Genomic DNA, 12,647 nt, shown 5'->3' on the forward strand with positions numbered 1-12,647 from the left:
CTCTTTGGAGTCCTCTTCTGTCCTCAGAGGGGACACCGAGATAACCTGCTGCATTGTGGGGAGGCACAGAGACCAGGAGTTTGGGGTCAGGTGTTTCGGGAACCCTCCCTCTGTCTTGGGTCTGCGTGAGTGGTCCCCCAACCCTGCCAGCCTCATCTGCCCTGGTGGCAATCCCATCTGGCACTTACCTGTGTGCCTCAGCCACCAGCATTAGCAGTGAGTGCTGTCTAAATCAATCCGGCTTCCACTATCACCTCCTTCCCAGGTACCAGCCCTCCTGTGTCCTCCTGTAACTTCCTGGTACAGGAAGTGCATTCACCTTCACAGTTAGGCTGGGCCTGCGAGACGTGACTTCTTTGGGCTGGGTAGCCAGTTCTCCATGGCCAAAGACGGGACTCCTGGACTGTTATCTCTCCCTGCGTGGCCCTTGGCCATTGCACAGTTCTATAAATGACCGTGCTGGCGTGTTCCTCTGTGCCTGGTCCCCAGGAGATGGCCCATCCCCTAGTGTTTATTCTAGGGTAGACGTGCCTGCCAGCCTCATGTCTCCCTTTGTGCACTTCTGTCCTTGGGCTGAGGTCCCTGGGGGATTCTGAGCACTGGTTTGCTCTTCAGATGATGAACTTGGTGTACCAAGATGTTATATGAGTGGTCCACAATTTTCCAGGAAGTGGGGGACTGACCTAGGATAAGAAGCCAAGTCTCTGGGTGCCTGGGAAAGGCTGTAATTGTAAGTTCTCTCTCAAAATAGTCAGCTGAAGAGTCAGCTAGTATGTGGTCTGCTCTGAAGTTCTCCCCATCCAATCAGAGCCTTGGGGGGACCCACAGGGAACAGCTAAGCCAGCCCTGGGGGACAGAGCTCAGATCCCCTCCAGAACCCATCTACCTTCCAGCTTTTCACACCAGCCTGGACTGGGGTCAGAAGTACAAGCACATTCCCATGTTCTCTGTGCTGTTCAGTAGTGGACTCACCCACACAGACGGGGCCTTCCTGCCTCCAGCTGGGCTCGGCCCTCTGAAGCCAAATTCCTTTCTAGCCAGAGGGTGCTCTTCTCGTCCTCTCAGCCTACCCAGTGCTGAGAGATCAAGGGGTGGAGGAGGCCGACATGTCTACCCACTGCATTCCTCGGGCAGGTTGAGGGCTCCTCAGTAGACACACCCACCCAGAACATGCCCGGAATGGACTCCCTCTGGCCCCTCCCGTCCACGGGGGCCAGCAGCACAGCTGCAGCCAGTGGCATTACAAAGAAATCACTTTGGATGCCCCCTTCTGGTCCCAGGTGGTTTGAGGGGAGCTGGGCTGGGGTGACGGGCGTTGCCCTCTTAGCCCCAGACATCCCATGATGCTGGGGTAAGCATGAGCCTGGGCTCTAGGAAAGTCAGTTGAAGTGGGAGGGCCTGCCCTTGTGGCCCCTTGGGACTGAGTCATTCTGCTCTAAGCCATAGGGGAGCAGATGGGGCCTGATCCTCAACCTGGCGGTGGCGCTCAGCTGTCCACTGAGCCCCATGTCAAGGACACCACAGCCTGTTCTTTACCCAGCAGTACCATCTGCTTAGCTCAGGGCTCCCTCAGTTCGGAGAACCATGGGGTGCGTGCCCCTTGCAAGTGTACAGCCAGACCTGGCCCGTTCAGCATATGCCTCCATCTCCCTGCCCTCCATCTCTTTTCACATCCTTCTGTCTTTTCCTCTCACTGGCTCCCTCCCTCTTTTGTCTCATTCTCCTCTCTCCTGTCCTCTGATCCCTTCAGTCCTCTTTCCCTCCATGCTGCTTCACCCTCTTTGTCTTTCTCTTCTTCCTCACTCTGCCTGACAAAGGAGAGGTGCCCACAAGGGCCTCCATACTCAGGCCTGGCTTGGACAGTGCCAGTCTTCTGACAGTCAAGATACTCAGGGCAGAGGTGGGCCAGGCCACACCCTAGAAAGTGGCGGTGGTTGCTCGGCATCGCCGATGGCCTCCCGCATCTTGTTTCACACTCCTTGCAAGGACTTTCCCACAGAGCTTACTAGAACAGGAACAGGGGCCGATGGAGCAGACCAGCTCTGAGAGGGTGGTTAGACTGGAGGACTCTGTGGTAGAGCTAGCCTGGGGACGTCAAAACCGTCTCCCAGTGCTATACTGGACATTGGCCAACACCCCTCCAGTGCCCAGGACCGTGGGAGACCTCGCTCTCCTCACCTTCCAGCTGGTGCACCTCCGTGCACCAGGGTCTAAGGAAATAACATTGTCAGCCCTGAAACATGCCTTCCTGCCTTAATTCTCAGCAACTCCAAGAAGACACAGGTATCTGAGTGATTCCTTGTGCCTGTGGGGCAGGGCCCAGGCTCAGCTGGGCATTCCCAGCCTTCATCATCTTACTGACCAGCCTGTCCTGCCTCCCACCCCTGCCCCATCCGCCATCCGGCTGTATAATCTTTAGTTCCAACCAGAGCAGAGACGCTGAGCGAATACACCATGATAAGCTTAGGCCAGGACAGCCCCAGCAAACCGGGGTGTACAATCACCTCATGTCACCACCTCTGCCAGAGCTGCAGCCCCCCTCCCATGTCTGGTTGTCTCTCCCTTAAAGCCTCTCTAGGCGGTGCTGTCTGCTCCCTCAGTGTCAGGGCGCACCCCCCTCCCCCCCACCAGCTGTCTGCCCTCCAGGTCTCCCCTGCTCGGCAGGGCGCACACACTTCAGACAGTGAGTGGTTCAGGGGTGCTACCCCTGGCATCTCTGGAGGCCCATGCCCTCCATCTGCCCTTCCCAGGCCAGGCCCCCGCCAGACCAGAGTTCTTCACCTCCTGTCTCCCTTTCTCTCCCTCCCCCGCGCTCAGTGGCGGCCAGAGGAGTCCGAGGACTATGTAAGTAACAGGTGTGCGAACGCGGACAGGTGTGCGAATGCGGACAGGGCCTGGGTCAGGCTGGGCTCCTGGGACACTCCCCCTTCCCGCCTTTCCTCCCAGCCTGAGCCACCAAGATCCACGGGGCACCAGCCACATCCCGAGAAAATTGGCGTTCAGACTCGAGCACTGAGCTGAGCAGCGATTGGCATTTCCTTTAATCCTTACTTCTCGCCTGTCGAGCAGCAATTTGAGTCCAATGTTCATGATCGACCAGGGCCTGGCCCCTGCTCTGGCCAGACGGGCTTGGAGTTAAATCCAATCCTGATCGTTAGGCCTTATTGATCCCTGGAGTGAAAAATCATCTACTTCTGGGCCCAGGCTGAGAGGGGCGTCTGGGGAGACGGGTTCCGGCATTGGTGATTCTGGAGCCCTGGCCCTGGGAGACCCTCCAGCTAGAAGAGGAGGGGGCCTGCAAGGGGCTGGTGATGGCAGCGGCCCCTACCCAAGACTCAGAGCTGGAGGGACTCCAGGGTTGGTGGTGACAGTTCTGTTCCCACTGCACGGTGGTCCCCTTTCTCCTTCCCACTCTCCCTCTGTGTGGTGTGGCTTGGCCTCCATGGTGTTTCTCCGCATGTCCAGAAATGATACTTTGGCTACAGATGGGCATATGGGCGCAGTCTGCCAAGGCAGGGGGGATTGCTGCCCTGGCTGACTTCTTAGCCATTGCCGCGGACATTGCAAAGATGCATTCCTGGGGTTGGGGTTCCCTGTGCTCCTTGCTTCTCTTCCCCGTGTCAGGAGGTATCACAGGGCAGAAAGCATTTATGGAGCCAGTGCCTAGGTGGGAGTCAGATGGGATCTTGACTTGCTCCTGTGGTGGTACCTTGGTCTCCCTCCACCTTTATGTGTGTGTGACTCGTGTCTACAGGTGGCCTTCCACCTGTATGGAGACGGATCTGCAGGCTGTGTGCATGTGCGTGCTGAGAGCCATGCAAGGCGCTGTGTGCGTGCGAGGCTCTGCGCCGTGTGTGTGCCTCCGAGGTGTCACTCACAGTACGCTGGAGCAGGGAACAGTGTGCCCTTTGTTCTTGTCTGAAAGGAAGCTGTCTGCCCCAGGCAGGCAGCTCCTGGGACAGGCTTGGTCCTCCTGGGCTCACACCCCACCTGCCAGCCCTGCCTCCAGCAGAGTCCAGATTGCCCAGCCCCCCCTTATAGAAACTCAGGCCCTGAGATGGCTGCCACATCGCCCTGTCCCTTGCCCTCCTGTGATGGGAATGGACCTCCTGCTTCTCCCTTAGGAAACCACCATCAGTGGCCTGACACCAGAGACCACCTACTCCATTACCGTCGCCGCCTACACCACCAAAGGGGATGGTGCACGAAGCAAGCCCAAAATTGTCACGACAACCGGGGCAGGTGAGTGAAGGGTCAGGGCAGAGCCGAGGGCGGGCAGCAAGGAGGGCAGCGCCAGAGCCCCGTGCGTGGTTGTTCAGTCCCAGGCCGGCCTACCATGATGGTCAGCACCACAGCCATGAACACCGCGCTGCTCCAGTGGCACCCACCCAAGGAGCTGCCCGGCGAGCTGGTGGGCTACCGGCTGCAGTACCGCCGGGCGGATGAGGCGCGGCCCAACACCATAGATTTTGGCAAGGACGACCAGCACTTCACAGTCACCGGCCTGCACAAGGGGGCCACCTACATCTTCCGGCTTGCTGCCAAGAACCGGGCTGGCCCAGGGGAAGAGTTTGAGAAAGAGATCACAACTCCTGAGGATGCACCCAGCGGCTTCCCCCAAAACCTGCAAGTGGTAGGGCTGACCACGTCCACCACAGAACTGACCTGGGACCCCCCGGTGCTGGCGGAGAGGAACGGACGCATCACCACCTACACCGTGGTGTACCGTGACATCAATAGCCAGCAGGAGCTGCAGAATGTCACTGCCGACACCCACTTTACACTCTCCGGCCTCAAGCCGGATACCACTTATGATGTCAAGGTCCGTGCACACACCAGCAAAGGCGCTGGCCCGCTCAGCCCCAGCATCCAGTCCCGGACCGTGCCCGTGGAGCAAGGTGTGTGCTGTGGGCACGTGGCGGCGCCTGGGGATCTCTGCTCTCCTTGACCCACTCACCTCTGGCGACTGCTCTGCCAGCCTCTGGTGTGTGACCCTCCAATCTCTCATGACTGTGACCTCTAACCTCTAGTGAATGGGTGCCATGTTCTTGGTGTGTGACCCCTGACCTCTGCTGTCCTTGACCTACTGACCTCTGCTGTGCGAGTTTCCACTCTCTCGTGACCTTAACCCACTGATCTCTCTTGACTACTCCGTTCTGGGTGTGCGACACTAATTTCTTGGGACCGCGACCCACTGACCTCAGCTCCACTGTGCCCTGGTGTGCAGCCATATGCTTCCCATAGCCAAATCCCACTGCCTTCCTGGTCGTTCTGACCTGGTGTCAAGAACTCCAGCCTTTACCCAAGCCCTGCAGGGGACTTTGAACGTGGGTCCTGTGGCATCTGCCCCTGCCTGGTGTCATGGTTGAACAGGGCTGAGAACTGAAGCGTGTGAGCTGAAGCTGGCTGGGAGAGGGGTACAGATCCTCTGTAGCCATCCCCAACCCCCGAGCCCTGACCCGCGTCTCTGAAGGGCAAAGAACCCTTTAGGCCCATTCACCCCAGTTACATGGCCAGAGCTGACCGACCCTTCCTGTGTTCCATAGTGTTTGCCAAGAACTTCCGTGTGGCTGCCGCAATGAAAACATCTGTGCTGCTCAGCTGGGAGGTCCCTGACTCCTACAAGTCGGCTGTACCATTCAAGGTGGGTGAGGGTCGTGGCCAGCGGAGCCCAGCACATGTCGGGAGGCCACATGCCCTCAGTCCAGTGCACGTGTTTGTGCAGTGGGGTCCTGGCTGGGTGTGCATGAACACCTGCCCTTGAAGGCGAACCTCACCCAGCTGCACTGCTGTGCCCCCTCCCCCACAGATCCTGTACAACGGGCAGAGCGTGGAGGTAGATGGGCACTCGATGCGGAAGCTGATCGCAGACCTGCAGCCAAACACAGAGTACTCGTTCGTGCTCATGAACCGTGGCAACAGCGCAGGGGGCCTGCAGCACCTGGTGTCCATCCGCACAGCCCCCGATCTCCTGCCAAACAAGCCATTGCCAGCCTCTGCCTACATAGAGGATGGCCGCTTCACACTCTCCATGCCCCACGTGCAAGATCTCTCACTCATCCGGTGTGCAGATGAGGCCCCAGGGAGGTGGGCAGGGGTGCTGAGTGGGCACAAGCAGTGACATCTTGGTTCTTGCCCTGCCCATCCAGGTGGTTCTACATCGTGGTGGTACCCATTGACCGTGTGGCTGGGAGCATGCTGGCACCCCGATGGAGCACACCCGAGGAGCTGGAGCTGGACGAGGTGACCGTGATGGGACAGCTCTCCCCAAGCTGGAATCACCCTGGCTGGCAGCCTGCCACTTCTCTAGAGACAAACTCTGACTGGCCTCTGGAGAGTTTTTAGAAAACTCCTGCAGGGCTTACAGGGAATCCCCTGGAGACGGTGTGCTGAGGGTTCCCTGGGGTGTGAAGAAGCAGAGACAGCTCTGGGCATCTAGAGAATTAAGAATCCATAAATTTAGAGTCATAAGGGGCTAGCGTGGAGCCCCTAGGATATTGACCCCATTCCCTTCTCACAGAGGTGTAGGACTAGCCCTCTCTGGTTCAAGTGAGGGGCAGGTTGCCCAGAGGGCCTTGACTGAACAGGTTGGTAGAGAAGAGTGGGGTGTCACGTCTTGGGTCACTTGACAGAATAATGTCAAGTCCAGCATTATTCTGAGACTTGGGCCTCTTACTGGACTTGAGTCGGCCTCAGCCCAGCTAGCCAGTGTTCTAGGCTATGGGCCTGGAGACCTCTGTGCCAGGGCTCCATGTGACTCCCTTGTCTGCCCCATCAGCTTTTGGAGGCCATCGAGCAGGGTGGCGGGGAGCATCAGCGGCAGCGGCGACAGACAGAGCAGCTGAAGCCATACGTGGCTGCTCAGGTGGACGTGCTCCCCGAGACCTTCACCCTTGGGGACAAGAAGAATTACCAGGGTTTCTACAACCGGCCCCTCTCTCCGGACCTGAGCTATCAGTGCTTCGTGCTCGCCTCCCTCAAGGAACCTGTGGATCAGGTCTGCCTGAGCTGCCTGGGCTCTTAGCACCCTGAGACCCTAGGCCTGGCCTGAGACTAGCCAGTCTCAAACGCTGTGCTATCCTAGTCCTGGAGCAGGCCTCAGAACCACCCTAGGGATCTCTAGACTCCATTCACCAGTCCCCACAGGACCAGGCCTAATCCAGCCCTAGTGACCCAGTAAGCTAACTTGGCTCAGGTCAGCCTCTTGGAGTCTGGAGACCAGGCCTGGCCACCCCTGTATAACCCAGCCCCAGAGCCCTTTCTGCAAGTGTGGTGGGCAGTAGGTGGGGGAATCTCAACTGAGCTCACTGCCCATGCTGTGTTCCTCCACCGGGCCGCAGAAGCGCTATGCCTCAAGCCCCTACTCTGATGAGATCGTGGTCCAGGTGACAACAGCCCAGCAGCAGGAAGAGCCCGAGATGCTGTGGGTGACCGGCCCCGTCCTGGCGGTCATCCTCATCATCCTCATCGTAATCGCCATCCTCCTGTTCAAGAGGTGAGCACTGCCCGCAGGCCTCCAGGGATGGCCAGCTACCCCTTGCCTTAGGCCCACAGTGCATGAGGCATGGACAGCCATGTAGGGCTGAGTGTGGTCTCAGTGGGAAGCCAGGAAGGGCAGCAGCATTGTATGTGCATATGCGTATTGAGCCTGGGTGTGATAAGGAGCCACAGCGTCACTGAGGGCTGCTTCATGCATCCTGGGGCGCCTCTGTCTGTCCGTCTCTATTTCAATGAGTGTGTCTGTCTCTCAGCTTTAACACATCGCCCTCTCCTGGTTTCCCGTCAACACTTTCTCTCCCAGTTCTAGATCCCAGCGTGGCTCTCCTGCTTAGGCCTAGAGAGTCCAGACCCAGCTGCAGGTCCACGTGCCCATGGACACACCTGGCAGATGCTTACTGAGTGCTGCTAGGACCACAGCATCCATAGCTATTCCAGACTCAGTGTGTCTGGAACCTTCCTGCACCCCTCTGCCCCAAAGTCCTTATCACAGCGGCCCATCTACCCAGTTATCAACCAGAAACCCACGTGTCCCCTCACCCTCTGCCTCCCTCTTGCTCCACCCAGTCTCCTGCAAGTCCTGTCCTACCTATTGCCAGACCTGCTCCCCCTCCCTGTCCCAAGCGGGCTCCCCACAAGATAACACATGTAGGTGTAGCTGGGAACCTGGCACACAGCAGACCTTAGTCCCCTCCCTCAGGCGGTTTAGCCACCTGCTCTTGGAGTCTCTCTTCTTCTTTGTTCACCTCTCTGCCTAAAAAGTGTTTCCAAAAATTTAACTTTGTCGTCTTCCATTTGAAATTCTTCATGGCTCTCAAGATCAAGCCCCAACTCCTTAGCCTGATAATCAGAAGCCCAGGTAGTTGGCCCCTTCCACCACCCTGGTGTTGTCATGCTGAACTAATGCAGTTCCTCAGCTGGCTTGGGCTGTGCCCCCCTCTGCCCTGTAGCTCTCCCTCTTCCTGCCCACCTGGCAATTGACATCTCATCCCGTAAGACTCTTCCAGGCTCACCCATGAAGCTCTCCCTGCTCCCACACTTCCTCACACTGTCCTCCATCTTCCCCAGAGACATAGGAAAACAGCTGGGCCTGCGTTCCCAGCACCCAGCTCCAGGCTGAAGCCACCGACTTGTCAGTGAACACGTGCGGGTCCGTGTGCTTGAACACATCTCCTCATAATGGGTTCCTGTGCCCCTTCCCTGCCCCTGCCCCAGACCCAGAGCCTCCTGCCTGCAGGTAGCTCCTTCCCTCCAGGTACAGGAGCATCTTCCTCCTAGAGTGGGGGCCCGCTCACCTGGCCCAGAGTATGGAGACCTGAGGGTGGGGAGACTGAGGGTGCCCCACACAACCGCTCTCCTCCTTCCACTCCCACCTGGGTCCGGGTGTCTGTCAGGAGAGGCATATCCTCTCTGAATCGTTGGTGGGTCCCACAGTATCCACCGTGCCCAAGAGGGCCTGAGTGCTCGGCGGAAACAGTGACCGATCCTTTCTTCTGTCCTTGCCTATCTTTCGGGACCTAGTAAACAAGAAAGGTAGGAGTCCTTCTTCTCTCTTCACACGCCTCCCCCTTCACTTATTCCTGCGTGCATTTTGGGCCAGCAGGGAGGGGCGGTGCTTTGACCCAGAGGCTCTTGGCCTGTGGTGTCCAGTCAGCTCAGCTGGCTCCAGGGCAGGCTCTGACACTCGACCTCAGCCACAGTGCAGACTTGCACTGCCTCCCTGCGTGCACAGATCGAGCTCACCGGAGCCTTCCACCAGGCTCCCAGTCCGCTGAGATTACTGAGGGCTGCAAGAGACGGAATCTTGCTTATGTGCAAAAAACATTGACTCTAGAGCAGTGAAGTGTGTGCTGCTACACACATGCACACTCACACAGCTTCCTCCCCAAACACACATGTTCTCCAAGCTGATGCAGCCCCCAGACACTTGCCAGCAGCTGGACCCCATACAGCTGACCCTGTCCTTACAGACAGGGGGACTGAGCCAGTAAGGGAGGAGGACTATCCAGCTAGGGTGATGCCTTCCCTGTCCCTTCCCTGCTGTCTGGACATTTGCCCTGATACCCCGAGAGCCAGACAGCTGGGGCTCAGCTCCCTGTAATGTTTGCATATCTTTGTGTCATTTGCATGTTTATTCTTGGTGGCTCCTGCTGCCCCTGGGAACAGCAGCCATTGCCCAGCAGTGACTTGCCCTCTATCCAAAGGAGCCATCAGCCTCTGCCACTCCTGCCCTTGCTGTCCCTGCCCTCTGTCCACTCCCCACTCCTGCTGCCTCCCCACTCCCCGTCCTGTGTTACCTCATGATGAAGCTGCTCTGCTTCTAGCTCCCTCATGTGCAAAGACCCGTAGGTGGGTTGGGGGGACAGGGCTCTGTGGCAATTCTCCATACCAGGCTTCTCTGTCTGCTGCTCCAACCTCTCAAGTCCTCACTAACCTCCCTTGTGCCTCTTTAGGAAAAGGACCCACTCCCCATCATCCAAGGATGAGCAGTCAATCGGACTGAAGGACTCTCTACTGGCCCACTCCTCCGACCCTGTAGAGATGCGGAGGCTCAACTACCAGACGCCAGGTAGGGCGGCTTGCACTACCTGCTTGCCCCCATCCAAGGCCAAGAGGGTCCCTAGGGTCTCCACCAAGGGGCCCTAGCCCCATGCCCCCATTTCCTGTTCTGCCTATTTGCCCTTCTTCGTGTCTCTATTCACTCTGTTGATGTAAGGAACATCTACCTGGACAGCTGGATGGTCTCCCCTGGGCCTCTTGGGGAAGGCCCGGCTGCTTAGTTCTTTCCACATCTGGGGCAGGGCCTCTGAATATGGGCTAAGGACCCTCACGGAGCCTACATCCCAGCCACAGGGTGGCCAGCATCTGTGCTCACACTCTGGCCCCTCCTCACAAAAGAGGGGCATGTTTCTGGGAATGCCTCAGCAGGCGTTGGTGGGGGCTGGGATCCCCACATCTCACCCTTCCTCAGGGATGCCCCCATGTGAGCACAGGCAGCAGCATAGGACTTGATGCCTCTCCTGCCTTCCCAGCCCCTCTCGTGGCTCTCTGTTCCTTCTACTTGAAGTGTCACTCACCTACCATGCTCGAAACAGATGCAACACAGACCTCTCCCCTGGGTGAAGCGCCCAGGCCCTCTAGACACCCCACTGGCCTGGGCGTCTCCCCTCATCTCCCAGGATCTCTGTTTCTTCCATCATGATGCCTCTTGCCCTGGGCTGGAGTTGCCTCCATGACAGATTGCACTCTGAAGCTCCAGGAGCTGCATCTTGTTCCCCTCACCCCCGAGTTGTGCACGGGGCAGGTTCATGCTGAATACCCATGGAACATCACAGACTGCTGAATGAATGAGTGATATCACAGACACACAGAGTTGTGAGCTAGTTATTACTGCATATTAAATTACCCCAAAACTTAATGACTTAAAGCAACAATAATTATGTATTATCTCTCACGGTTTTTGTGAGTTAGAAATTCAGACAGGAGCACAGCAGGAACAGCTTGTCTCTATTTCTGAATGTCTGAGCCCTCAGCCAGAAGATTTGAAGCAGGCTGTGAATTAAAATCATTTAAATTAGGGGTGAACAAACTATGGCCCATGGCCAAATACGGCCCACCACTTGATTTTGCAAATAAAGTTTTATTGGAACACAGCCATGCCCCCTCATTTATGTATAATGTATGGCTACTTGCATGCTACAGAGTTGATGTGACAGATACTGTATGTCCATGTAGCCTAAAAAATTTGCTATCTGACCTTTTATAAAAACAGTGTGCTGACCCCTGAATTCTGAACACTCATTCATTCACATATCTGATGGCCAATGCTGCAGTCAGCTAGGGCTGTCAGCTGTGACAACTACATGAGGCTATGCTTCCTCATACATGGTGACTGAGTTCAGGGGCACATATCTTAGGGGAGACAGTGAGCCAGGCAAATCTGACAGGCTGGTACAACCTGGCATTTTCAGATCTGTGAGGAATCAGCTCCAGGATGCGGGGGGTCTGAGGGCATTGCAGCCTCCTCCAAGAAGGAATGCCAAGCCATGCGGGCATTAGTCAGATGAATCGGGGTGGGAGGATGCTTCCGTGCTTGGAAATGGCGTTCCAGAAGTGGCTGTGTTCTGCAGCACTGGAGTTGGGGTACTGGCATGCTGAGAGGACACTGGAGAGTTAGGCAGAGGTCCAGTCAGAGGACCCCGAATACCAGGCTCAGGGGCTTGGACTCACCATGAAAGGGCCAGGGAATCATTAAAGGTTTTCAGCAGCGTGACTGTTTGGTCAGAATTGGACCTAAGAAATAGCTCTGACCACCTTGTGGAGATGGAGAAATGGGGGTGGGGGGGGCTATTCAGAAGGCCCTGGGGTAAGTGAGCTGTGCTGAGGACCTGGGCTGGGGGGACCAGTGTGGGACATGTGAAGCACGGCTTGGTCTTCATTGGCCTGGAAGCCCTGGGGTTAGGGTGTGGGGCTCCTCACTGTGAGTTCCAGGTCACCGAGAGGTTGGGAGACAGTCAAGGCAGTGGGAAGGGAACAGTTGCTGGAGCTCTCGCCTGATGGCCTGTTATCTCTGGAAGAACAGGAGCAGGTTTGTAGAGCAAGGTCCTGAGAGCCTGGCTGGTGGTGTGCACTGAGCAGGTGTGCTTGGGGGGCTACTGAACAAGGTGAGGGCCCAGTGGCATCTGAACCCCTGTGGCTGCTAGGACTTACTGCAAATAGTAAGCATCTGAGGGGAAAGGCAGGATGAAGAATAGGCAGTCTTCAGTGGTGTCAAGGCCATAACTGGGGTCAGGCTGGTGTGCACGCGGGCCCAGGTGACAGCAGTGCTGTGAGAGTTGAGTGAAGCCTGAGAAGGACACAGGAGCAGCCTTGGAGCTGGTGGCTCTCTCCACAGCTGAGGGTTTCTTCGGGGTTCTTTTTTTCATTTTTCAGTTCAGTAAACATTTTTCCTCTTATAATTTAATTTTTATTCTGAAAATTTTTCAAACCCACGGAAAAGCTGAAAGAACAGTCATCATCTGCACAGCCTCGTGCATGCTGGGCCCTTCGTTTCTTGCCATACATGCATCATGTCTCTATAAAAGCATTCTTGTCTTTAGCCAAGTGCTCTGAAAATATCCAAGGTCAAATTTTGACACCAGAGGGAATGA

General features: G+C 56.8%; 1 protein-coding gene across 6 annotated transcripts in view; it reads left to right on the top strand.

Moving 5' to 3' along the window:
* The window catches only part of PTPRF (protein tyrosine phosphatase receptor type F), a gene marked incomplete at both ends in the record, with an annotated part of 67,053 nt that overhangs the window by 46,475 nt on the left and 7,931 nt on the right, over positions 1-12,647 (top strand). For 2 of the 6 annotated variants that reach the window (XM_084242182.1, XM_084242183.1), the window contains 8 exons: positions 2,818-2,844; positions 4,125-4,242; positions 5,547-5,644; positions 5,810-6,063; positions 6,150-6,243; positions 6,779-6,997; positions 7,341-7,495; positions 9,951-10,066. In XM_084242182.1, the coding sequence (XP_084098308.1) occupies positions 2,818-2,844; positions 4,125-4,242; positions 5,547-5,644; positions 5,810-6,063; positions 6,150-6,243; positions 6,779-6,997; positions 7,341-7,495; positions 9,951-10,066 (1,081 nt within the window). Of the gene's footprint in view, positions 1-2,817; positions 2,845-4,124; positions 4,243-4,319; positions 4,899-5,546; positions 5,645-5,809; positions 6,064-6,149; positions 6,244-6,778; positions 6,998-7,340; positions 7,496-9,018; positions 9,031-9,950; positions 10,067-12,647 lie in introns of all 6 variants that reach the window. The other 4 variants (XM_084242181.1, XM_084242179.1, XM_084242180.1 and 1 more) reach the window with 4 other exon arrangements.

The sequence above is a fragment of the Talpa europaea genome (assembly GCF_964194135.1).
Source record: "Talpa europaea genome assembly, chromosome: 9".
Taxonomy (NCBI): domain Eukaryota; kingdom Metazoa; phylum Chordata; class Mammalia; order Eulipotyphla; family Talpidae; genus Talpa; species Talpa europaea.